The sequence below is a fragment of the Camelus bactrianus genome, chromosome 24 (genome assembly GCF_048773025.1).
Source record: "Camelus bactrianus isolate YW-2024 breed Bactrian camel chromosome 24, ASM4877302v1, whole genome shotgun sequence".
Classification (NCBI taxonomy): Eukaryota; Metazoa; Chordata; class Mammalia; order Artiodactyla; family Camelidae; genus Camelus; species Camelus bactrianus.
In genome coordinates, this window is record NC_133562.1 from 9,656,129 (window position 1) to 9,682,152 (window position 26,024).

General features: G+C 43.0%; 1 protein-coding gene across 1 annotated transcript in view; it reads left to right on the forward strand.

Moving 5' to 3' along the window:
• TTC39C (tetratricopeptide repeat domain 39C) overlaps positions 1–26,024 on the forward strand; it is an 83,379-nt gene that overhangs the window by 37,718 nt on the left and 19,637 nt on the right. Inside the window, exons 3-6 of the mRNA XM_074352173.1 lie at positions 1,377–1,505; positions 4,690–4,804; positions 13,017–13,371; positions 15,099–15,267. Of these exons, the coding sequence (XP_074208274.1) occupies positions 1,377–1,505; positions 4,690–4,804; positions 13,017–13,371; positions 15,099–15,267 (768 nt within the window). The remainder of the gene's footprint in view (positions 1–1,376; positions 1,506–4,689; positions 4,805–13,016; positions 13,372–15,098; positions 15,268–26,024) is intronic.

Here is a 26,024-nt window from a genome sequence, read left to right on the forward strand (position 1 = left end):
ATGAAAGACCAGTCAAATCAGCAGAGCTAAAGTTTGTCAGTTACTGTATACATTTTCAAATGTTAATATTTAGGAATTGAGGGAATAGGTTGCAGTTGGTTTTTAAAGTAAATTGGGCAATGAAGAAAATCGGATGCTTTTATTTTTCAGAAACATTTATCACACAAACTACTTTCAGACATCATTAAAGAAGAAACTGTCATAGAATTACATAACAGCAGCAACAACAACAAAAATCACACGTAGAGACTGAGAGAAGTAAAATGGAGAAGGCACTTAGATTCCAGGTTTAGAAAGATCTCAGCAAATGGGCACGCTGGACGCAGCCTGACGGTACTCAGTCACAGCCAGCTTCTGGCGACAGGGACTTTCATTCAAGCTACTTATTTATTCTTACTGCCAGGCAATGTAACAACATTTTTATTATGCTTTTTAAGGCCTACTCTTTGCAAGAAAACGTAGTTCCAGATCTTAAGGAAAGTGGTTCTGGGTGGGGCGGCAGCTGGGCGAGGAGGCTGTGGCAGAGTTGGGATTTGGTTGGAAAATGTAGTGGGGATGCTTGGGCAAAGGTGGCTGTGCTCTGGTTTGGCTAGAATGGATAAGTAGGTTAGAGTCATACGAAGGAGGCCCAGGATGCCGGCCTGGGTGGGCAGGTTGAACGTGATAAGGAGCAGTCAGTTAGTTACGATGAGTTCATTAGGTCCTTCCAAGAACCCGGTGTCCTGTCTCTGCCCCTGTGGCCCGTTTACCTCAGAAACCTCAGTCCTTCTGGGGGAAAATAGCATGTTTTCAGCAGAGGATCATTCCTCTGTAGTCAAATGTGGCCTGAAGAAAATCTACCAGGATCAGGTGCTTGGAAACAAGCTGTCAGTGGAATTTTTTCACTGTGGACAGTAAAAAATGAGTTTCTTATAAGTGAGCTCATTGGAATTGCTGTCCCTGAAAAGACTGATAATTTTCAAAGAGCACCTACCAGCTGATGTTTTGTGCTGTATTTGATGGAGCCAGGGGTCCATGTGTGGATAGAAAGCAATTTTCATTGAGACCATTATAAAAACTGAATTAAGTGGACCAATCAGAAATTATATAGAGTTTTATTACTGCGTTTAATAACCAAAAAATTATAGAACAGTGAGTGCAAGGACATTTGTTACCATGTTTTTTCATGCTGGTGTAATAGAGGTATGTGCTTATCTCATACTGAGATTATAGGGTTTTTTTTTTTAAATGAATAGGGTATGCTGTAGCATTCTGATTCTCTTACTTGCAGTATATCATTTAGATGGTTTTTTCCCCCTAGTTTGGAGTTGTGTTGTCATAAATTGGCCTCAATATTCAGACCCTTAACTGCTTCATTCTTATTTCTTTCTCGGAAGAATGCTATGATGACATTTGAGGACGAAAAAATGCAGTTGGCTTGTGATGACTTAAAAACCACAGAAAAGCTGTGTGAAAGTGAAGAGGCTGGAGTTATTGAAACAATCAAGAATAAAATTAAGAAGAATGTAAGTATTATGCCTTTAGATTTTGAACTGTGTGCCACTGGGAACACGGTTTATTTACTTTTTGGTGTTTAGAATATGGCTGAAGCACTCGATGTTGCGTACAGCTTTTGATTATATAAAGTGTGTTTCTTGTCGCACTGGAACCCCCTTAGTCACGAGAGCTATTCAGTGCATGGTCTTCTGGTATCTTAAAATCCCCTTCTCCCATAGTGGGCCACGTGGCAAGGGCTTTGGTAATGAGGCTTTCATATGTGTATTTCAAATATGTTGCATTTTTGGCATAATTCAGTAGTTCAGCTGGTTGCCTCCTTTCCCAAGGCCTCTCCAGCCCTGGTTACAAATAAAGTCACAGTGACATGAAAATCCACTTTCCCTGATTTTTCTTTCACCTTTCAGTGCCAGAGTTCCAGGCTTTGGAAGAGGCCTCCCCTACTGCTAATGTTTCTGGAGTGCCCAGAGGTCTCATGTGTGTCACGTGTTCAGCTGGCAGACAGTCTTTTGGTTGCATATATATCAGGAACCACTCGTCTCTTCTTCTCCTTCCTGTCAGTCCAGGTGGCTTCCCCTCTGCTCTTGCTTGTGTGTTGGCCAATGAGGAGCCACTGATGGGCCCAGAGTACCATCTCCTGATACTCCAGGAGGGCCGGAGTGTTCCTTGATTCCTCTCCCTCCAAACCCTACGTCTAGTCAGTGACCAAGTCCTGCTGACTCTTTCTTGAAGACCTGAATCCGTCTGCTTCCTTCTGTCCTCACTGCCGTTTCCCTTAGCCAGTCACCATCTCCACTTGCCTAAAACAACCGTCACTGGCATGATGCCTCCAGTCTCACTGTTATCTAATCATTCTCCAAAATACAGTCACTAAAGGTGCAGATAACATGTTGCTGGTTTCATTTTCAGTGTCCCTGAACCCCGTCCCTTGCCATGGCACTTAAGTCCAAGCTCCTTAATGTGGCTGACTTACCATTGACTTTTCTTCTGCCTAGAACATTCTTCTCCCTCTTGACCTGATTTGTATTCCTTCTTTAGTTGTCCCTTAATGTCATTTCCTCCAAGGACTCTTGTCCGAGCCCCTATACCCTGTTAGTATGCGTCCTACAGGCTCCCATAGTTCCTTGTACGTTATCCTTCAGAGCACTGACTACATTTTACACAGTTATCAGCATTCCCTCGTTAGACTGTAAGTTTATTTACATATCTATCCTCAATATCTAGTACCATGGCTGGCACCTGTGTTAATAATTAACGTTTGTAATGGGTCCTTGCAATCTAAAAAGCATTTTCACATACAGTATCTCGTTAGCCCTTCCAACAACCTTGCAGAGTAGCTATTATTAAAAGCAAAGAAACAGAAGCATCAATCGCTGACATTTGCTTAAGCAAACAGTGATGGCTGCTGGAACTGGATCAGGAGCAACAGTGACCACGATGAATTATGCTAATCTAGAAAAAAGGGACACCATTTTCTCATGTATACTATGTGAACTATTGTTATATTTGCAAAAATCCTATGATTTCTTATATCATTGTGAAAGCATATGAAAGCTATTTTGTTCAAGTTTACTTTGTATTAAGAGTGCACTGTTCCAGTATGGAGGTTCCTTAAAAAACTAAAAATAGAGTTACCATGTGATCCAGCAATCCCACTCCTGGGCATTTATACAGGGAAAACTCCTAATTTGAAAAGACACTTGCACCCCAATGTTCGTAGCAGTACTATTTACCATAGCTAAGACATGGAGGCAATCTAAATGTCCATCAACAGATGAGTGGATAAGGAAGTTGTGGTGTGTGTATGTATATATGTGTATGTGTGTGTGTATGTGTGTGTATGTATATATATATACATATATATATGTATATATATATAAACGGAATACTACTCAGCCACGAATAAAAATGAAATAATTTTTCAGCAACATGGATGGTCCCTAGAGATTATATTAAATGAAGTAAGATGGAGAAAGACAAATATCACATGATACCACTTATATGTGGAACCTAAAAAAAAATGATACAAATGAACTTATTTACAGAACAGAAATAGACTCTGACTTTGAAAACAAATTATGGTTACCATAGGGGAAAAGGGAGTGGGGTAGGGATAAATTAAGAGTTTGGGATTAGCAGATACAAGCTACTATAAATAGAATAGATAAACAACAAGGTCCCACTCTATAGGACAGGAAACTATATTCAATATCTTATAACCACCTATAATGGAAAAGAATCTGAAAAAGAATATATGTATGTATAACTGAATCACTTTACTGCACTCCTAAAAACTAACACAACATTGTAAATCAACTATACTTAAAAAAAAAGTGCTGTTCTATTTCAGAGTGATTTTTCATCACATAGAAACATTATTTATGAGAAAGTCCAACATCTTAGAAAAAGTCAAAATTTTTTTTGGTTTTACTTTTTGCTTATTTTTTTATGGGTAGTCACCTTGGAGGTTGTGACTCAAATTTCAAGCTCAATTTGTGATTCCTTCAAAGCTAATTTTGGGGGTGGGGTGGGGAGAGGTAAATTAGGTTTATTTTTAGAGATGCTGCTGGGAATTGAACCCATATCCTTGTGCATGCTAAGCATGCACTCTACCACTTGAGCTATACCCTCCCCCTTCAAAGCTCATTTTTAATTTAGAGTATTTTCTCCTTAACTAATAGGTAATCAGTTCCAGCCCTCACATCTCAGTTGCATGCACCAAAGGAATGAACCCTACTGTCAGTCCTACCTGATATCATGTGTATAGATATGCCGACCGTATTAGGAAGGCAGATGGCTGCATAGTGGCTTTTCAGGTTATTTACCCTGGGACAGTGTTTTGTACCTTCAGTGATTTTTTTTTTTTGGATAAGTAAGAACTTTCACGGTTTAAAAAAAATGATAAAATGCTGAAGTTCTGTATGGGTTTTCATGAACTCAGTTTTTATCATTTAGAATATTTGTCTTTGAGTTACAGAGCTCTTCAGCAGCACAGCATGAACAGAACAAAGCTCGCCTTAGTGGGATTGTGTGGAACGAACAGGCTCACGGGCTAAGCTTGGCCTTGGCTTTCAGTGACTGCCGTGTGTCACAATTCCCTTGTGACATTATTTTGCACAGTAAAGTAATCGTTGTTTGGAAGGAGTCTTGTTCTTGGGTGTGATTTATGGTGTGTGCTTTCTTCCCACCAAACAGGTTGATGTCCGAAAATCTACCCTCTCTATGGTCGATCGGCTCCAGAGGCAGATAATCATAGCCGACTGTCAAGTTTACCTGGCTGTGCTCTCCTTTGTGAAACAGGAGTTGTCAGGTAGGCCGCACCATTGTTTTCCAAGGCTTTCCTGTTCAGTGGACGTAATTGGTAATACTCTTTTTTTAAACGCCTCGTATTTCAGTCTTTGAAAACACGTGGCACCTCTTTGGGGGTGTGGTCCTGATTTATTGCTTGAGAAACTGAAACCACAAGTGCTCAATGTGTGTTTAGCGGTGTAGTTTTTCATACAGAAATCCGTGTTTCATCCCCTCGTCTCCAGATACTCTGTCATGCTTAGAGACATGACCAGTGCCTTAGATTTTTTTTCTTAGTGGGAATCAAGTTGGGGTAATTATCCTTAAAAGTGAAACAGAATGAGTTTCAATGTAAGTTTTTCAGAAAGTTGTCATTGAAGGCCTGAGCCTGTACTAAAGATTTCCTAATATACTTGAATGACCTGTGCTTTAACAACCCTTAGTGAGGAGTATAAACTAATTTCTTACTTAATTTGCCCAAGACAGATGTTTTCCAGGATTTTGTAGCTTTAATATCTCAAGTGATAATAGACTTGGACCGAGGGCCTCAGAACTCGCCATGAGGTTAACTTTGGCACTTCACTTACATGATTTTATGTCTGATTCTGATGGCAGAAACCTGCCTCTTTGGTAGATAGGATTTACTTGAAAAAAATGAAAATTCAAAAAGGAAATCAACTAGAATTTACAATGAGCAAAGCATTTTCTTCCAAACCTTAAATGAAGAAGGGAGGGTATGTTGCCAAGTCCCAGTATACACTTTTCTTTCTAGACGGCTGGAAGCCACGTTTCCCCTCCCTTTGCTTTCTTCTCTCTCTCTCTCCACTCAGACTTGAGGACGCTTTGTTTCTGTTTGGCCCAAGTCAAAAGTAGAATGTACCTTTTCTTATGACCTCCAAAATTTGGACTTCCTGGAAATTATATTTTTCTGTGTTTTATGAGTGTACTGTGGCCTTTTCTTTTTGATCCATTTTTTTCTCTTTAATTCTTATCTCAGGACTCTCCCAGTAACTAACTTATGTGGTTGAGGGCTCAAAGCTCATGTGAATTTGAATGTGAATTTGCTGTAATATCATGATGTAAAATCGCCCATTTGGTGCTCCACGCTCACATGTATGTAAAAGAGCAGTGAACAGATCTGGGCCTCTTTGGTCGAGACAGAAGCTCTGATGTCTTCTGTGACGTTGGACAACATTTTTCCTGAGACTCAAGGACTTTTCTAAGGACCTAATTTTAGCCATTAAGAAAATACCAATTGAGAGAAACGGATGAATCAAATGTAGTAAAAATGTCTGGGGAATCAGGGTGAAGGGTATCTAGGAGTTCCTTGTGTTAATCTGTCTTTCACATGTTCATTCACTGGTCCATTCAGCAGATAACGACAGAGCACACCCAACGCCGAGCACTGTGTTACGTGAGCGCGTGTAGATGATGGTCCTTGCCCTTGTGAAATTCAGAATCACCAGTTAGTACTACTTAATTTTAAAATCACTCTGATTGTAAAATGACTAAATGTTATAGAAAATTTGGAAAATATAAAAATTTAAAAAACAAGTCATTTCTATTCTTACCACTTGGAGAAAATCCCCCCCCTTTTTTTTTAAGGGTTTTAAAGTTTTATTTTCAATTAGATAAGCCAATAAACCAATCCTTTTTTTCTCTGCCCTTCCCTTATGTCCCCCAAGTTCTGCAGAGTCGTACCTGCCAGCCTTTCACCATTATGCTCCCCGAGAAAATCACTATGGCTAATGTTCTGTTTTTATGTTTCTCTATATTTCTTAAAAAGAATTGAATCTGTGGTATTTTGTATCCTACTTTCCCTCTTAGATTATATTTCACGTATTTTTCCTATAACTCAGAGTTTCGAAATATAATTTTAAAAGCATATCAGTTTGTCATGTGAATGAGCCCCCAATTTATTTAACCAGTTCCTCTTGGGACATTCAGGTGTTCTTTGCTAATTTTATATTTTATCCATAAACTGTATTTCTTTCACAGATTATCTTCATGACCTTCTCCCTTTCTCCTAAAAGGTTGATATTAATCAATTATTTAAATTCTTTAACCCAGTTGGTCGTAGATTTTTCGTAGCGCTCTTGGTTTTTCCTGATGTTGTGTAATTTACTGAACGTCGTAGTGATATTGAAAGGAAACTGACAGACTGAAAACCTCAGATTCTAATAAACTCACGTGGTGGTCATTTGCTTTATGAATAGCTCAGTAATTTTTCAAAGAAACAACCAAAAATGTGCTTCATTTGCTTTTCAGAAACCCACTGGGTTATTAAACTCTGAAAAATTTACTCTTTGTTGGGATCCATTTCTTAAACTTCCCTGATGAATAATTTTCTTAGAAAAACTCCTTCTTGGACATGTTTGTTTTAGGGGCTCCTACCACTCCTCGATCAGGTGGCACAGAAGTGGGGCGGGGGGGGTGCGCAGACTCACCCAAGCTCAGGGAGGACTGAGCCCCTGGCTGCGTTTATGCTTCATACTTTCAAAAGAGCCCTTGTGCTTTATCTCCTTGAACATCCCTAATGAGTTGCGCCCATCATCTCTCTCCATTTTCCTGAACTGCTTTTTAATTTACTCTAATCCAAAGGCTTTTTTTTTTTTTTTTGCAGTGAGCACATATTAATTAGTTTTGTAACAAAAAGAATTCATTTTTAAAACTGATTTTATGGCTCTTGCCACCTTGTTTTATTATGTTTCCTTTATCTCCTTTTGGACTTGAAAATCTGCCCCCTGCCTTACTCTTCTTGGCATAATGTATGCTCCATAAATTTTTCTCAAATGAAGTGGTTTTCCTTGTTTTCACTGGTGAGCCAGTTGAGGCTGAATGATTTGAGGTTGAACAGTTTATACAGCTTGTTAGTGATGACAGAACCAGGACATGAGCCGTGAGTTTCTTATTTCATACCTGAATCTCCAGCACTCACACCATTTTCCCATCACCTTAGTTTGGAGAGTGGTGGCTTATGCATCCAGATGGCCCAGAACTCCTGGTTTCTCAGGGCCTTCTCCCTCAGCCCCCATGCCCCTTGCTCCTTCTGTCCTGTGGAATTCGCCTCTGCAAGAGTAGAACATCCTGCTGATGACTCGCCCGCTGCTCCAGGCCACATTCTCTGCAATGCTGTTGATGCCACCAGAGCGCCCTCTCTAACACATGCCACGCCTGTGCTTCAGACACTTGGCGGTTCTGCAGCATCACCTGCAAGCTGGAATCCAGCTTCCTTCCTCAGGTGCCATGGAAGAACCTGCCCCCTCCCCAGCCACCTCTAGCTCAGCAGGGCTGCTTGCCGCCCTCTGAATCCCCGGTTGCCTGCAACCCTTGCGTGTGCCGCCCATGCTGTCGGGAGCGCCCCAACCTTCTCTTGCTCTCGTGAGTCTCCAGGTGCAGCCCGGCCTACCTCCTTCATGGCCTGCTCTCTCTGCTCCATCATCTGGCCTTTGGCTCTGCTTGTACCCTGTACGTAGCCAGTTAGAGCTTTCATCACACCACAGTCCACACCTGTATTTCCATGTCTGCCTACAGTAATAGATGGAAACTTCTGGAGGGCTGGGACTGTGTCTGCCTGCTGTCTTTTTCCCTCCACATTTATTGAGCACTTACTATGTGTCAGATGGTGAGAGATGATAAATACTAATGGTCTAGAGATGAATGGAATGTAGCTCTTGCCTGAGGGCACTGATGGTTTAGCAGGTGAGAAAGAGGACTAAATAAATAATTCAGGGCGAGACTTTAACCAGTAGACATATGAGTTAGTCAGAGAGGCTGCACAGGGAACGAGTGATTCCTAAACTCTGCTGGGAAAGCCAAGGATCCCCGGTCCCTGAGCAGGATTATAAAGAGTGGAAGTCTGTTTCCTTCTCTGTGTTCCTGGCACTTGCTAAGGGTCCCTTTGCCTCACACGTGATGGGCGTATAATATGAATTAAAGGGAGGAATGGAGGAAGGATGATGGCATTTGGGAATGAGATGCATGATTCTGAGCCCCAAGAAACTCCAAGAATAGTTAGGGATTGGAGAAGTGAGTCTATTAGAAATCTGTTGACCAGGGGTAAAGGTGATAATGAGGAGGTGGGCTGACAAGTAAACACTAAATCATCTTTTTTTCTTCCCAAGTCTTTTATGTGGATCACAAGAAAGGCAAAGCTGAACATATACCTTCCATTAAGTGGTTACTCAGCGTCATCCAGGACCAGTGAACAGACAGAGTGCTATGGTCAGACCTCTCACCAGAAACAATCTCCACTTAAATAAACAAAACAAAACAAAAAAAACCACAAAATGTATCCCAGGGTCCGTTTAGTGTAACTTGATATTTTCATTTTCTAGACAACCTTTGCCCTTTCCAGGGAGGGACTGCCCCCGCCCCCCGTTGTGGGGGCAGGGTTTCCTGTCTCTCCTGCACCTCCAGCTGATGGAGGCTGGCCCTCAAAAGGGAGGGCACACGGTCTGAGGTTTTCCGCTCTCTGTGCCGTCCTCCATCAGGACACTCACGCTGGCTGGATGATTTGTGTTTGCCCTTTCAGAGGAGGCTGTGCAGATTGAAGGGCCCCGTGCTCACCTGCTCGCCCTGCTTGCTCACCGGCCGAGCTGCTGTACGTCAGCGGACCAAGCCTCTTTTCTGCAGGAGCTGAGCTTCAGTCGTGGGTCCTCACTCAGCCTTTGTTCCTCCCGCCAGGGTCTGGCTGGGCTCAGGTGTTTTGGTCACAGTCTTTGGGACAGGGAGCAGGGCGAGTCCTGGGGGCCTGTTTCCATGCAGAGCTAAACTTAAAATAGTGGTAGAGACAAAATCTCTGTCTACATGCTAACTTCGTTTGCCCAGATCTCATTTTCTTATCTTTGACTTGGTCAAAACTTTGAGTTCTGTTAACCCGGCTCCAACTCGGGGCTTTAGTGCTTGTTGCTGTAGACTCGAACATGTGCTTTTAAAATAAACATTAGCATCTAAGCTCCCGTCTTAGACAAGAAATTAAAGATGTTGAATTACTTTTATTTTATTCTATAAAAACGAGTTTTTACCATGTTGCTTTCTTCTTCTTCTTCTTCTTGTTTAGCTGAATTCCAAGCGGTCAGCACTGATGGATTTTTATGTTTGCTTCTATTGCTGCCATCCGTATGCATAACTGACTCTGCCTGGGACCTGGATTACCATGATTTGATGCCCTAACACTAGTCCCTTTACCCCCAGCCTTAGGGAGTCCCTGCCGGCCTCCCTCCCTTGGCTGGGCATCAGGGGCCTCTGTCATCTGAGTGCGTCATCCCTGTGCCGGCTTGGCCCAGGGTGTCCCCTGTTTCACTCGGCCACTGAACAGCTTGTCCATCTGCTCCTTCATACTCGCGCTTCTGGAATGCTGCCCTTCCCTAAGTGTTTCCTCAGTAAAGGGACAGTAGCCCCGGAAAATACAGGATAAAACGGAGTTCAGTTTTTCCTCTAAATTTCCAGCTTGGCGTGGGGACAGGAGGGAGTAAAGTTTTCTACTGAAATCCTGCAGTACTTATTTTTCACTTTTAAATTTATGCTTTTATTGCGTGGAAAATAACTTCATGACAAAAAGGAAATAAAAAAGGACAATTCACTCATAATCTCAATATTGTTTTCACTTTTTTATGTATGACCCAATGGAGCATATAAACATATGCATATGGAGTCTTATGTCACACACTAATTTTTTTCATTTGTTTTATTTTGTAATTTTATTGGCCTTTGGAGGGCTGAGATTTGTGTCTTACAGTTCATTTATCTCTCTCAGGCGCCAAGCATAATCATAGGCACATGATAGGAACGTAATAGCTGATTAATGTTTTTAGAGTTTTGCAGATTTTCTTTTTTTTTTTTCTTTTCTTTTTTTTTCTGTAGCCAATTATTTCTTTTTAATTAGATCCAATGGCTTGTGTGTTCCCAGGAATACATATTTTAGTTTCCTTTTTCTGTTTTTCTATTCAGTCTTTGGCTTTTGGGATCATAAGTGAGAGGCATCTTTCTTACTGGCGTATTGAATTAACCTAAACACTTTGTTAGCATACCAAGAAGTTTCAGGGTTTCCTCAAACCTTTCTTTTTCCCACAGTACTTCCATTTGGGAGGGGAGAAGTCATTGTGCCTCTTAAAGGCAGGATCTATGTCTTATTTCTCTTTGATTCTCCTAGAACAGTGTCTGAAATGTAAAGTTTGCTCACTAGATATTCTTGTTAAATTGAACTGAATGAAAATAAATTGTTTCAGACATGTATTACTTTTATAACAAGTTATAAATATAACCCCCCCCCCCAAAAGAAGCTTCTGTAGGTTAATTTATCTTGCTGCTTCACCATGTCGCATCGCCATCTGTTCAGTGGACTCAGACTGCAGGACGTTCATCGCCCAGAACTTGTGGGATTCGTGCTGTGAATTGTGATCCCATAGGAGAAACAGTCATCATTTGCCAGAAAATTGATGCATTTAATTAAAATAGTAGCTTTTGAGTCCATGGATTGGGGGTAGTCCCAGCACCACCGTGAGGTCCAGTGATTTGCAAGGAGGACTCAGCGGGTGTTCGTACTCATGGCTGTGATTGGTCATAGTGAAAGGATACAGAGCAGAATCAGAAAAGGCAAAAGGCACCTGGGTGAAGACCAGGAGACTCTGCCACAGGCTTCCCAGGGTCCTCTCCCAGTGGAGCCATGTAGGATGCACTTAGTTCTCTGGACAGTGAGCTGTAACAGCACCTGTGAAGGGTAACCCATTGGGGAAGCTCGGTGACTCAGCACCCAGAGTTTTTACTGGGGACCCACCATGTAGGCATCCCCTGCCTTGCACATGCCCAACCTCCAGACTCCCAGAAGGAGAGCAGGTGTCCAGCATAAAACGTTGTGTGTGCAGACCACGTAGACACAGTGAGCCACTCTTGCCGTTTCTGGGCGTGATGAGAACCCTCCCAAATCCAAGTTCCCGGAGAGCAACCAAGGGCCGACCTTGTAAACAGGCCTCTGACAGGAGAGCAGGAGGCCTCGCTGTGTTCGCTTTCCTGCGCACGCACGTATTCTTCAGTCACTTTCAGTGTAGGGGTTGGACTTTTATAAATCAGATTTTGTGTTATGTTACATATTTTATGAAACTGAAAAATAACTTCTTCTCCTGCTGTTGTAAAGGGCCTGGAAGCCTGGGACGGTGCATGTTGTGCTTTGGGGTCGGAGTACCGGAGCCATGTTGGTAACGGCGGGTAGGCTCTCTCCAGTAGCGACAAGAGAACCCTTGTTACAGAAATTCCTCAAGTACATGGTGACGCTGCACTCAGATCAGCACGAATGCACTGACTCCCCCATCCCTTCCCCATCACAGGAGAGGGTGAGGCAGGACCTGAGGGCTCGCCCAGGAGGGGCTGCTGGGATGTGGAGCAGGGCGGATCCACATTCATCTCTAACCCGTCCGGGACACGTATTCTCAAGGTGGCTCTGTTAAGAAAAACTGGCCTAATGGGAAATAATGGAAGTGGCTTTAAATTTAGATTTTCACCTCTTGGTGTGAAGTCGCTTCTGCTTTGCCAGCCTTCCTCACCGGAGCTCCATGGGCTGGGACAGCCCTTGTCATAGACCAGATAAAGCCAGCCTGGTTGGGTGTGGTTCCGCCACGAACAGGCATTGGATAGAGATGCACTGGGGATCCTTTCCATTCTTTGCATGTAACACTAACGAGTTTTTTGTTAAATAATCTGGCCATTTGTTCACCCAATAAATAATAATTCATCCTTTTTGTTTTGCTTGCTATGTTTTTTGCAAGTTGTCATGCTTGGTGTTTGGGAATAAATATAGCAGCAAATTTAGACTTAGAAGCTGCCTTTGAGGAGGGAGGAAACACAAAGTGGGCAGATTTGGGTTTTATCAGGAAAGCACCGTTATAGTTCAGGGGTGTGGTAAAGGGTTTCACGAAACACATGGGGAAAAAGTTGGATTCGAATGAGAACTGCATTTGTTCATTCAGTGAAAGTTATATATACTGTGCCCTCGCTACCCCGTGAGGGGCTCAGTACAGCAGTGAACAAAAAAACACATGCTTCTTGCCAAGCGGTCATCTGGAGCAGTAAAAGGAAACACTGCAAATAAGGAATTTGAAGCTGCATGAAGAAGTGTCATGATAGATAATTTTTAAGAATTTTGTTTTTTCAGGTCATTCCTCAGTATCTTTATTATGAATGTAGGGAAATTACTTTAAAGGCTTGTTTTTTCATCTTTTCTCCCCTTCTCTTTATAGCGTACATAAAAGGTGGGTGGATCCTTAGGAAAGCCTGGAAGATTTACAATAAGTGCTATTCGGACATCAATGCCCTCCAGGAGCTGTATCAGAAGAAGCTCATGGAAGAACCCTTGACTTCTGACGCTGCAAATGATAATCACATTGTGGCTGAAGGGGTGTCTGAGGAGTCTCTAAACAGACTGAAAGGTGCTGTTAGCTTTGGATATGGCCTTTTTCACCTTTGCATATCCATGGTGCCCCCAAACCTGCTCAAAATCATCAACCTGCTGGGTTTTCCTGGAGACCGCCTGCAGGGGCTTTCTTCACTGATGTATGCAAGCGAAAGTAAGGACATGAAGGCCCCTTTAGCTACGTGAGTAGCTATATTGCAATGCTTTGGTAGATAATATAGTGTTGAAAGTAAGTAAACGACAATCAGAACCTTTACAGGAAGCGTCAGGTAAAATGCTCAGTTGGTTGATATCTGCCATGCCTTTATGTTTTTCATGCGATGCCAAGGACCATGTTTTCAGTGTTGTTTATAAGCTGACTTTAGAGAACAGAGCACTGTTCTTAAGTCTTGTGACTTCTGTATTTTAAACAGGTAAAACGATCATAATTTATAAGCAGTTCTGGTGACCTTGCCAGTCACTAAGATTCATGGTCCTGGTTTTTGGATGTGAGGGGATATAAATTTCATAAGACTGTTCTGTGATTCTGAAATTTCTATTCTTAAATCCTTATGTTGGGTAATTTTCCTTGATGATTCTGGTTAGTTCCATTGATCTCTCGCATGTGGCTTAGATACTTTGTGCTTTTCAGCTAAATTGAGTCATATTGTATTCAGGCTAAACTTAAACGATTATTTAAACAGAAGAATGTGAAGTTCAAGGCTGATAGAATCATCCAGGGCAAGGATTCATCCATTTCCTCATCAATTAAAAATCATTTGTTTTTCTTCCCCCCCAGTCTGGTAAATACCCACAATTTGCAATTTGAATAACTTTTACCAGATACTGGATGTCCTTTGACATTACACCACTTGTCAATTTTTCCAAAAGATGTTGATGTCACAGAGAACCTTAGTGAGCTGTATTTCTACTTATGTCAGTATTGAAGATTTTGGATGTTAACTCTTAGTTGAGGTCATTAATTTTTCATTGCAAAAATGTTCGGGTCTCCCCAAACTCATTATATTACACAAACAGTGGTCCTTTATTAATTTGACTGAACAGATTTGCAACTTGTGATAATCTGTCTTTTATATCTTAATAATTTCTGAGAAAGGAATGGATTGAATAAATAATGTAAATTAGCCTGAGCTCCAGAAGAGAACCAAATTTATGCACATGCTGGAAGCATACATTTACATAAAAATGTTTGTCGTGTTGGTTAAACATTTTTGTTTCATTAAAGCTGATCCCACTGAATCTATTTTGTTTACTTAGTTTAACATGAGATTTGTCTTGAAAGGGATGCGTTTGAAGTGAGAGATTTTTAAGTAAACTTACTCATTTGTTTGGTCTTTAAATTGAACAGCCTCAAAGGCTAGAGAAAGGGCTCTCCCTCTGGTCCTCTCACTTATTTTAACCCAGTTTAGTATAATTTTGCCTGTGGCTCCTGCATTTAAATTCAGATTCTGAGGCTGATGCTCCAACTTTTGTGAACATGAGAGAAAAAAAAGTTTTCCTTTTGCAAAAAAGTAACGTAAAAAGTGATCGTAAGGCGACAGTAAATTTGTGGTAAGCAGTTATTGTTTCTAACTTGCGCATTGACAAGGAAGTTGTAGAATTCAGAGGTTTCCGTCCGTGGCACCTTCAGCAGTCCCGCCAGAAGCCGCAGGAGAGCCCCAGGATCCTGTCACCCTGTTCTCTCAGCTGCTAGGACCATGCTGATTTAAATATTGTGCTCTGAGGTTGTAGTTTTCCAAATATGGGTGAGAGTAAAAGGGGGAAAGGGACCGATTTTACTTCTTCAGAGACTGCACAGTGAGCTTTTGGAAGGGGTGTGTATTGGCAGAGCACATGAGGTTATTTTAAAGAGTGGAAACACTGAAAGGAGAGTCAAGGCCGCTCACCATCTCTCTCCCTCTTCCTTTAGATTAGCGCTGCTCTGGTATCACACTGTGGTCCGCCCGTTTTTTGCCTTGGATGGCAGTGATAACAAAGCAGGCCTGGATGAAGCAAAGGAAATTCTTCTCAAAAAAGAAGCTGCTTATCCCAATTCTTCCCTTTTTCTGTTTTTCAAGGGACGCATACAACGATTAGAGGTACGGTGCCTTCCCCATCTTTTTAAAACATGAAGCCTTCTGTTGATGGAATCTTTAATTCTCACTTGGGGGACTAATATCTCAAGGAACCTGAATGTCAGAGGACTGAGGAACATCTTGTTTTTGCGCCTTTCACTGCATCATTGCTGCGGGAGCCTCTCCCAGGAACCCGGGATGTTAGTTGGTTCCCTTCTGTTCAGCAGGGGTGGGCGCAGCGGGGCTGAGATCCCTTGGCGGTGCTGGGACAAGGTGGTGCGCCTGAGCTGAGGGCATCGGAGCCCTGGTGGGGGTGTTGGGGAGGGGGTTTCATTGTAAAACACAAAATACAATTTTTTTTCCCTTCTCTGGAGTTACTAATGATCTATTTCCAAATGTTCATCCTGGCCGATAATAGATTTATACATGAGTTATTGCCCAAAATGTCAAGGACAAGAAGGCTTTGAACAATTAGTAGCTGGTGTTGCTTTTTCCTGCGCTTCGTTTGGCTGGGTCCTACCATCCCACTGGATCCCTAGAACAAGCCCACGATAGGGATATAAAACCATCCCCTGCGTTTTACAGAAAACATAAATAGGGATCTTAGCAGGCTTCACGTGACCTCTGAGCTCACCCAGCGAGTGAGGCCAGGCTGTCTTGTTCCAGAAACAGACCACGCACTGGCCTTAGAGGAGGTTCTGCTTCCCTTTCCACCTCTTTTTTGTTTGCTTGCTTGAGGATCTGAAGAAAAATGAAAATCTTTAAGAAATGGATCATGCACGTGAAAGAAGGCGGCTGTTATGTGAGGTGCCCCACCCACATGCACACCTGTGTAACTAGAGCACATCAGTGCGAAGTTGAGTAACCTCTGCCCTCAGGTAGCCAGGTGTTGTGGGCAATGCTGAGAGTCAGCCCCCCTCCCTGCAGACCCCGCGAGGGCTTTGGAAGATTTTTGCCGAGGAGTGCTTTCACGAGCACGGGGAGGGTGATCTGTTCGCTGATTTTTCTGTTGACAGTGGAGTGTATGCTACTTCCCCAGTCATTTCTTTCTGTCATGATGTGCTTTAAGTCGAGGACTCCTTACCTTTGTCTGTGGGAATTATATTTTAAAGATTATACTAATAAGTCACAACTGGAACAACACAGAAAGCTTCCCAGGATCTGAATTACTTAAACCCACGGCTAAGTTATTTTTCTTCTCATTACCTTGAGATTGTCTTTCTTTGCATTCAGGCTCATGAGCCTTCAGTGACGTGTCTCCTTTTTTCTCTTGGCTATCTTCAGTGTAGTTCCGATCAGTCTCCTGTGCAATCTTGTCTGTCAGTTAGTGTTTTTTTTTTTTCTTTCAAGCCCAGGGTTATGGTCCTACATATGGGGAAGGATGTTCAGGCTATTCAAGTTTGTCTGAGAATTTTAATTGAGTCAGCCTTCTCACTTCAGTGACCATTGCAGGTTAAGTGCTTGCTTAGATGTAAATTTCTTAAAATTCTGAGTAACTCTGAACGTGACAATCCGAGGTTCAGTGTTCCAGGGAGACTCACCAAGTGGGGGCGAGAGCCTGGCATTTACGGTTGTGTGTGATTCTGGCGTTGGGGCACCAGTGTTAGGCATCCGTTAGAAGTCTCCCTCCTCAGCCCCCTGATCACTGAATTCTCTAAATTGGGTTTTGAAACTGCTGGAGAGGTAGAAGTCAGGATTTGTGTTCTGTCATGCTTGCCATTTTCATTAATTTTTCATTTTAAAACAAAAATGCTTCACCTTTAAAGTAGCTAGTAACTTCCCTTTCTTCCCCCTAGAAATTAATTTGGCGTGGTTTTCGTGTGTGCCACCAGTCATCCCCAGAGGGGCCGAGTGAATGCCGACCGTGATCGGTCCTTCGCTGTCATGGGGATGGTTCTAGAAGTGAGGAGGCCACAGCACCATCAGAGGATTCTTAGGAGCGTGGGTTGGGAGGTACATAGTCAACAAGAGTTTGGCTCTTGCCAGAGACCTGGAGGCACAAAGAACTGCACGGCTAACTTGACATGACGTTGACGTTATCTTCCTGGTGCCCGGACACCGGCGTTTCATTCGTCTTCCCCGGCGACCGTGCAGGAAGGTATCAGTTGGTGGCATCCTGCGTTTGTTCATGAGGACCTCTGCCCAGGGAGGCTGTGACGTGGCTCTTGTCAAAGGCTCCCCGTAAGGCTTCTAAGCTCCCAGCTCTACTTTTGAAAACACAGGGCTCAGTCGATGAATTTGCTTGCCAAGAACCTTTTTTCTTTTCAGTGCACATTTAGGTTAGAGATAAGGCCCCTTGAGATCTTTTTATCCACAGGCTCCCGGGGAGCTTGGTCCAGGGGCTCTGATTTAGGCAGGTGCATCCTATGACACTGACTTAGTTTCTTCAGTGACTGAAAATCGGCAGAATTATTTGGAAGCTGCTTTCGTGCCTGCGACTAGCTCGGCGCGGGCTTTCCCTTTACTCGTTATTTGCAAATCATGTGCAGGTGCCCACGTTCTTTTAGTTTCAAGAACACCTTTTCGCATACTTTGCCCTTGGTTGTTTGGGACGGTTTGGGATCCACAGGGCAGGGCGGTCTTTCCCACGTCCACCCCACGCTGCCACTTGGGTTGCCCTTGTGGTCGTGTCTTTTTTCCCCGTCGTTGTCGTGGCCAAACTTGACATAGCAATGAAGTTGTATGCCGTCGGGTACGTGGGGCCCTTGTGCACCTCAGCTCTTCGGGAGTCTTGGCCAGACTGCAGGAAGGATTTTCTTTGTTTACCGCCTTTGTTTCTCTGCGCTAGGTGTCTGCGGTGCCCCACCTCCGACCTTCTCCACCCTCTTGCCTTGTCCTGCCACCTGTCCTGACTTGGCTCACTTCTCCCGAGTGGCTGACTTACCGTGTTGTGGGGAGGAATAGACGGGTTCACACGTACTTAAGCACGTGATAGATGCTATCCAAGTAGTGGTGTGATAGTGGTGGTGGTTCTTATTGAGAGCTTAATGCTGGAAAGTAGTGTTATCAAATTTGCTGTCTCTTTTTAGGAGAAAGAACTTGTTTTGGTGTTGAGAGCTGTCAGTAGAGTGAGTCCTGAGGGAAGAAGGCAAAATGGATGTGTGTAGCTGGAGGGGTATAGCTACCGGGCAGTCAGTACCCACGTTTTCCCTGAATTTCCGTAATGCACACACGTTAGGAAGTTGACCCAGGGGTTATAGAGTAATCCCAATTTTAAAATGCGAATTGATATTTACAGTTTTGAATTTTATATTTATTTTCACCCCATCAAACCTATGGTAGTGATAAGTCCATTAACATACAAGTGATTCATGAGTATTTTTCTCTTTTTTAAGTTAACATTGATTTTTATTGAAGTATAGTCAGTTTATAATGTGTCAGTTTCTGGTGAACAGCATAATCTTTCAGTCATATATATACATATATGTATTCGTTTTCATATTCTTTTTCATTATAGGTTACTATAAGATTTTGAATATAGTTCCCTGTGCTGTACAGAAGAAACTTGTTGTTTATCTGTTTTATGTATAGTAAATATTTGCAAATCTCCAACTCCCAATTTATCCCTTCCCATCCCCTATCCCCCTGATAACCATAGTTTGTTTACTGTGTCTGTGAGTCTGTTTTTGTTTTATAGGTAAGTTCATGTGTCGTCTTTTTTTTTTTTCAAATTCCTCATATTGTATTTTTCTTTCTCTTGCTTACTTCACTTAGAATGACAGTCTCTAGGTCCATCCATGTTGCTGCAAATGGCATTATTTTATTTTTTATGGCTGAGGAGTATACCATTGTATACACAACTTCTTTATCTAGTCATCTATATGAGTATTTTTCTTGATTATTTAAAAGCATTAGGGACAAGTCTATATTTTAATAAACTTTTAATTTCTGTCTAGTCCTCTTTTTTCTCTAAACACAGATGTGTACAATTCCCCTCTCCTTCCGTTTTCACAGTCTGCGTCGTGTAGAATATACAGATACGTGTATTTGGTTTTATGTGTGTACATACTTTCATACACACCCTTTATATTGTGTGACTAGTTACGAAACTGATTTTTAATATCAGTCTGTCTCTAAATGCTTAAATATTTGAATGAGAGTTGGTGGACATATTCTAATGAAGTTCCTTAATGTATTTTGAGAACTCTTATTTTGAAACTGTCTTCTGAGCTTGGACCCATAGGTTTTGAATATCGTGCATGCTGGCTTTGTAAAACCTTGGGTTTGGGTTTCAGGAGCACAAGACTGGCCCTCAATGTGTAATTGTTGAATGAACAGGTGAATCTATTGGCAGGAAGTTCATTTGATCAGTGTGAGTGATGGCATTGCTTTAAGAGAGGGATCAGGTTATCAAGGACTGTCTGCTTTTCTTGGTGGCACCAAACCTGCTTCTGCAGCCAATGCAGAGGATGGTGATGCAGGAATATCTTGACACCTGGTGTAAGAGGATGGCCTCTTGGGAAGAAGGGCAACCCGTCAGGCATTGACATTCCGATGGGCTGGCCAAAGAAGTGTGACTCCACAGAAGTGCATTAAATCAGTTGGAACAAAGTAAAAAGCACATGGGTTTGGATGAGGTCTCTGCTCGTTGCTGGGAGTACCGAGGTGCGAAGGCTGGGCCCTGGTTCTCCATACACGCAGCCTGGTGGGCGCTGTGCTGTCACAGCCTTTCACAGCTCCACCAGTTACAGCCCTGCTTCGGGAGGACGTGTGGCCTCGAGGCCACACTGAAGGAGTTACAGTGAACTGTACCTTTTGTGTGTGCGCCCACAGCAGCCTTATCACAGCGTCTTTCCCTTCGGTGAGGCTGCCTAGTTTGTGCTTTCTGACAAACGCCACCTCCTCCTGCACAGTCTGCTCTGTTTTGGACTTCTCCCTCCCTCCCCACTTTCCTTTGGAGGAAGGTGTGTGATAGGATATGGCTTCTTTGCCCACGAACAGTGTCTGCAGGGACTGCTTTGGTGATTGACCTTTACTGCGTTTAAGTCACCCTGGTATCCGTCTCCTTCTTCGGGGTTTTTAGCCCGACTTTGTCCCCTGCAAAGTTCTGTGTGCAGTCTCCCCGGTTGCCGGTCTCTGGACCTTCCTCCTGCTCGGTGTTTCAGGTGTGTTCCGTCGGCTGTCGTGCTTCTCTCTGTACTTCTGTTCGCATGAAGGTACGTTTTTCACTGGTGCCCCCACAGGAAGTGGGGGGTCTGCCTTTCTTTTTCGCCCCTCAGCGCGTGATTGAGTCGGGGCCAGTGCAGACCTGTGGCTGTGCCCCCATCTCGGGGACATGTTGACGTCTCCGAGCTGTCGGGGAGCAGTGTGCCTCTGCATCTGTGGAAGCGCAAGCCTGCCTCTTGTATCTGAACAGCGTGCCTTGCCAGCATGAGCTAATGTTGTTATTTATAGAATCAGGAAAAAGGCAATGCAGGAAGGGGAGCAATTCCCTGAAGTTCTGTTAATTGCAGTCTTCTCTTCCGTCCCACGTGGCTTCCTTCATTACTTCAGGCACCAGAAAACAGGGTTGCCGTTTGTTCTTAGAAGGATAGACTAGGAGTTCAAAATTTGTAGATACTAACAGGCATACGTAGAATAGATAATCAGGATTATACTGTGTAGCACAGGGAAGTATATATAAGATCTTGTGGTAGCTCACAGCAAAAAAGAATGTGACAATGACTATATGTATGTTCATGTATAACTGAAAAATTGTGCTCTACACTGGAATTTGACACAACATTGTAAAATGACTATAACTCAATAAAAAAATGTAACAACAACAAAGAAAATGACACAAGATGAGAGATTGGTTGAATCTGGTGTCTGGGAGGTGGAGGATCTGTTTGTCTTCACTTCCCAGCGCCGTCAGTCCATACCATGTGGTTTAATGACTGTTCACTGAAATAGGATGGTGATGACTTAGATGGCTGCCTGGTTAAGTACATCTCTTCTTTTAACACGCTCTCCACAGGCTGCTGGGTTGAAAAGCCACTGGAAAGTTCATAGTGATTTCGGTCCCTAAGCTCACCAGCTGTGCCTATGAGGATGAGCGTTGCCCTGCCTGCGTTAGCCCTGGCCCTAAGGGTAGGGGTTAGACGTGTCATCTGTCATTAGGTGTCCTTCACAGCAGCGTTGCTAATCCGATTCTGCTCCTCAGCAGCGTTAATACTGAGTCACACATGAGTGAGTGGGTTGTCACAGCGTGTCCTCCTGCATGCTGCGGGTGACAGGGAGGGCCTCTCTTTTTAAAACACATACATAATAGTTTATTTTAAGATGTTAAACGACTTCATAAAAATAACCCAGTGGTAATTAAGTTCTAAGCTGTTTCATTTCAAATTGTTCTGTAGTCTTTAATAAACACATAGGAGACTTGAGGGAGTTTTGTTTACAAATCTAATATTTACATGTTTTAACACTGTTTTTATAAATAGCTGGTATGGAAACTGTTTAGATTTCTATTGTGTTAATAATTTAATGTTTCCTGTTGTTGGAATATTTGACTGTTGTTCCCCTGTGATTTCTCAGTATTTCACTGTGATAGAAAGTAGTACCATATATATCTTAGCAAATTTTCCCCTTTCATTTTCCTGAATTATTTCCTTTGGTTATAGCTCTGGTGGTGTCATTAGAATCAAAGTGCAAACAGGTCTGTAGCTCTTGCTACATGAACTTGGATCTCCCCATTTTCTGGCCCTTTCTGGGATCTGAGCTTACATGCAGGCTCATTCCCCATGTCTTACCTCCACTTGCAAACTCCTACTGACTCTTCAAGAGCCAACCCAAATACTCCGACTTCTGGGTCGTCTTTCCCAGCTGTGAGGTTGCCCCATGGGTGAGTCACTCCATGCTCTCCATTCCCATAGGCCTCTCTGTATATGTCTCAAAGCCCAGCCCCGCCTGCATCTGCTTACATGCCTGCCTGCTGGTCGTGAGGTCCTGATCTCACCCAGGGCGTGAGCTCTGTTGCTGTGGTCATTAGTGCTGCAGCCCCAGTGGCACCCACAGTGGTGCAGCGCTGTCGTCAGGACATTACACCGACAGGGACCTGCACTCAGAGCCCCCGGATTACCACCTCCCTGAATCTCAACAGGGAAACTCCAGCCATGGTGCCACCCGGGGTCCCACCTCAACAGTGAGGGAAGTAAGGCTTATCTGGTCTAAGGTGTTCGTGGAAAGAGAGGTTCCATGGCAGTTAGATCAGGATATCCTGGGTCTCCTTGGAGACTTTAGTTTTGTACCATGAAGGGGGTAGAGTGCACAAGTGTACTGTATTTAACTCAAGTCATTTGACGAAGGATGCAGCAGAACACTTGGAGAAACACTAGGCTACATGATTTCTTCCAGCTTTCAAATCGCATGCTTGTGTGAATATACTAAAAGCCGCTGAATTGTGCACTTTAAAAGGAAAGAGTTTTCTGGTATGTGAAATATATCTCAACAAAGCTGTTAAAAAGATTTTTTTCATGGTTCTGGAATCTTCAGTGCTAACTACCTGGCATTATTTCTGCTTTTTACAATTTGTCTTCAATTTCTCTTTGAAAAAAACCCACATAGCAGCTTGCCCATTTGAAATCCTTTTACAGAGTGTGACATTCAGTTCTAGGAGAACTCTTCAAAGTGACTTTCCTGATAATACGTTCTATTTGTTTTCTCATTTAAGTCTCTGTGGATGTTAATCTACATCTGTTTTTCTAGGATTATCTTGTCTTGAATCTCTGTCTTATTTTTAGTATGATTGTAGATTCATTTTTCTGTATTTCTGTGGTCTTTGCTTTTCTGAGTCAATTCTTGGCCTTGTCTTCTTCACTGTTAAATCCTCTGATAGCACCTTTAACATAAACACATTTCTTTTAAATTTACTGCCATCTTTCATATAAATTCCTATTCTGCAGTTTTAAAAGACAGCATAGTGTGTCTGAAAAAGCACTGGGCTCAGCTCAGAACGGACTGTTCCACTGGCTGGCCGAGCTTTCTGAGCCTGTGTCCTTGTGTAACAAGAGGACGGTGCCTCCCATGTCAGTCTTAAATGATGTAACATGGATGCATGGTGCTTGGTCGGGGCTTTTCCTATTTAGACAGAATTGTGTCTTGATTGTAAATCCAGTATAAAGCACCTTCCATCACAGATTTTGTCAAAATCATGTGCCTAACTGTTGAGAGATCAAGGAAATCTGTTGCAACTAGTGCACTATTCAGTTCCTCCACCATTACTGGTGGATTTGGTTACATAACTCATTTTTCAAGAGGATTGCTGTCCATTCATGTGCAGGTGCTGAAAACATAACTACTGTGTTCTATTATTTGTAATCAGAGATTTGTAGCCTGTTATGGAAAAGGCCTTCTGGGAGAATGCCAAGAGAAATAGAAAAAGTCCATGTCCCAACATAAACTTAACCTAATTATGAAGATAGGAATGTAAATGCGTGAAAAGGCAGTCGTACAAGACAATAACAAGGGCCAGATGAGTGCGTGGTGGTTGTGGGTGGCAGAGACTTGGGGAAGAGGGGCTGGAGGAGGCGACTGGAGAGGAGGCAGCCTGCAGAGTGAGAGGCGTGGAGGTGAGGAGTGTTGGCTCTGGAGTCGGAGTGAACAGGTTCACATTTCAGCAGCTCTGCTTCTACCAGTTGTTGGTATGGCCTTCAGCAAAGCGCACAGGTTGTCAAATGGTCTGCCCAGAGTGGTTGCCACCTTACCGGGCACAGGACGAGTGCCGCACGTGTTAGCTGTCATGACAGTGATAATGAGGCCCCAGTAAGCTTCGGCAGCAGTCTTTACAAGCTCAGCATCAGAACGTGTGTTTTCAACTACCTTGTTGTGTCTGAACAATACATGTTCACTTGGGAACATGGTAGAATGCAAAAAGTCCATCAAAGAGCAGATAAAAATCTTACACTCCAGAAATGACTAGTAGTTACCATTTTCTGGATTCCAGAGTACTGACTGTAATTATCAGTCGGAGATCGGTGTCTTCTAAGCAGTCATTCACAGTAGTCTGTGAAGGTGGTGCTTACGTCAGAAATTTGCACAGACCATGGCAGAATAAGTGGGGATTCACAGAACAGCCCTGTGGTACAGAAACGGTGCATGATTTCCCAACCTGTGATCTGTGTAGTCAGCGGTTCTCAGGGACCCACTGCAGTCCTGCTGCATTTTCTAAGAAATGTGTTTCAAGGTCACCATCTTTCACTTGCTGAGTCTTTCATGTCTCGTGTTATATACATTGGACAGTTCTGTCCTTACATATGGGATTTTTATTAGCCAGGAATTTCAGAGGACTCTTACATCCTTTACACTTGTTCAGCATTCTCACTTGAAACACAGTCCTCGTCAACCGAATTTCTAAGGAGGTTAATTGCCTCCAGTGCAGTTTTCTGCTCAGTGCTGCTCATTTCCTCTTCCCTTTCCTTGGTTTTGGGGATCTTGTTCCCCTGGGTTTCCTCCAGGCTCATTACCCACTTCTCCATCTCTTTGCTGCTTTCTGCTTGTCTGCCCAACCTCTGGCTGCTGGACGACCTCAGGTCTTGGACTTCTCTCTCTGCCTCCGTCCCTCCTCCCTTTAGTGAGCCCGTCCAGCCTCACGACTGTCCGTGTGTCCCAGTGACCCCCAGATATGTTCTGTGGCTCAGAGCTCCCTCGTGAATTCCAGCCTTGTGCATCCAGTCTCATCCTCAGCTCACCAGCAGACACTTCCCCCAGGCTCCCTGTCTTGTCCCCAGAGCTGCCCTCCCTCCCGTCTCTGCCTCTTGCTTGCTGGTGACTTGAAAACCCGCATCCTTCACTTTTCTCTTTCTCACACCTCACAAAAGTCTGTTGTAAAGGAAGAATCAGCACTGTCAGTATTTGCAGATGATTAGAATATCACCCTGGAAAATCCCAAAGAAAAAAATTTAAAAATAGTGTGACATGTGAAAAATCAACTTGCAGAAGTGCAGAATTTTTTTTACATCCTGGCAACATTCACTTGGAGAGTAAAATGGAGAAGTCAAACCCCCCTTTTTTGCTGCCACAAGTATTATAAAATGCCTGAGACCACACCTGTCAGGGAGACAGTCGCGAGTACCCGGAAGAACACACTGCATCTCTGTAGCAACAATGCAGTAGCTAAAAATCATGCTGATTTTAATTTGGCAGTAAATATGCTCCATTTAATTTGGCGAAGATTCATGCTTTTGTTCTTCAGGGTTTCCTCTTGCCAACATTTTTTTCTCATGCTACCAGCGAGGAAACTGAGGCTTCGAGTACTTTTTGTGACACAGCACGTCAGTGCACAGTGTATGGAACAGAAGCCTCTATGTGCTACTGTCTTGGCTTCCTGGCTCTTTCATACGAGTCCGTTTTCTCTGTTATCTTCAGGCCAGGCCGTGTATATTTCTTTGAAAATTGAACCGAGTATCAAATTGAGGATAATTCTCTTTTCTCTGCTGGGTTGTGGATGTTTTAATTTGTAACCATAAAAACTCCCACAGATCATTTTTACCTTAAATTGTTTTGGTGAAGAGGGGGAAATACAGTTCCACTATTTTAATGGCTGTTCATTGTAATTCCTTAATGAGTGATCAGACTAGACATAGAATTCATTTTGTAGTTACGCCTGCTCCTGGGGTAATGTCATTAAGCTCTATAAATGGTCTCCGTATTTTCCAGTTCTGTTCAAGCGCTCGTAACACAAAGAGCCCCATACTTCCTTCACAGTTTAATGTGTTTTCCTATCTATCTAGCTAGCTAGCTAGCTAGCTATCTATCTATCTATCTATCTATCTATCTATCTATCTATCTATCTATCTATTTATTTA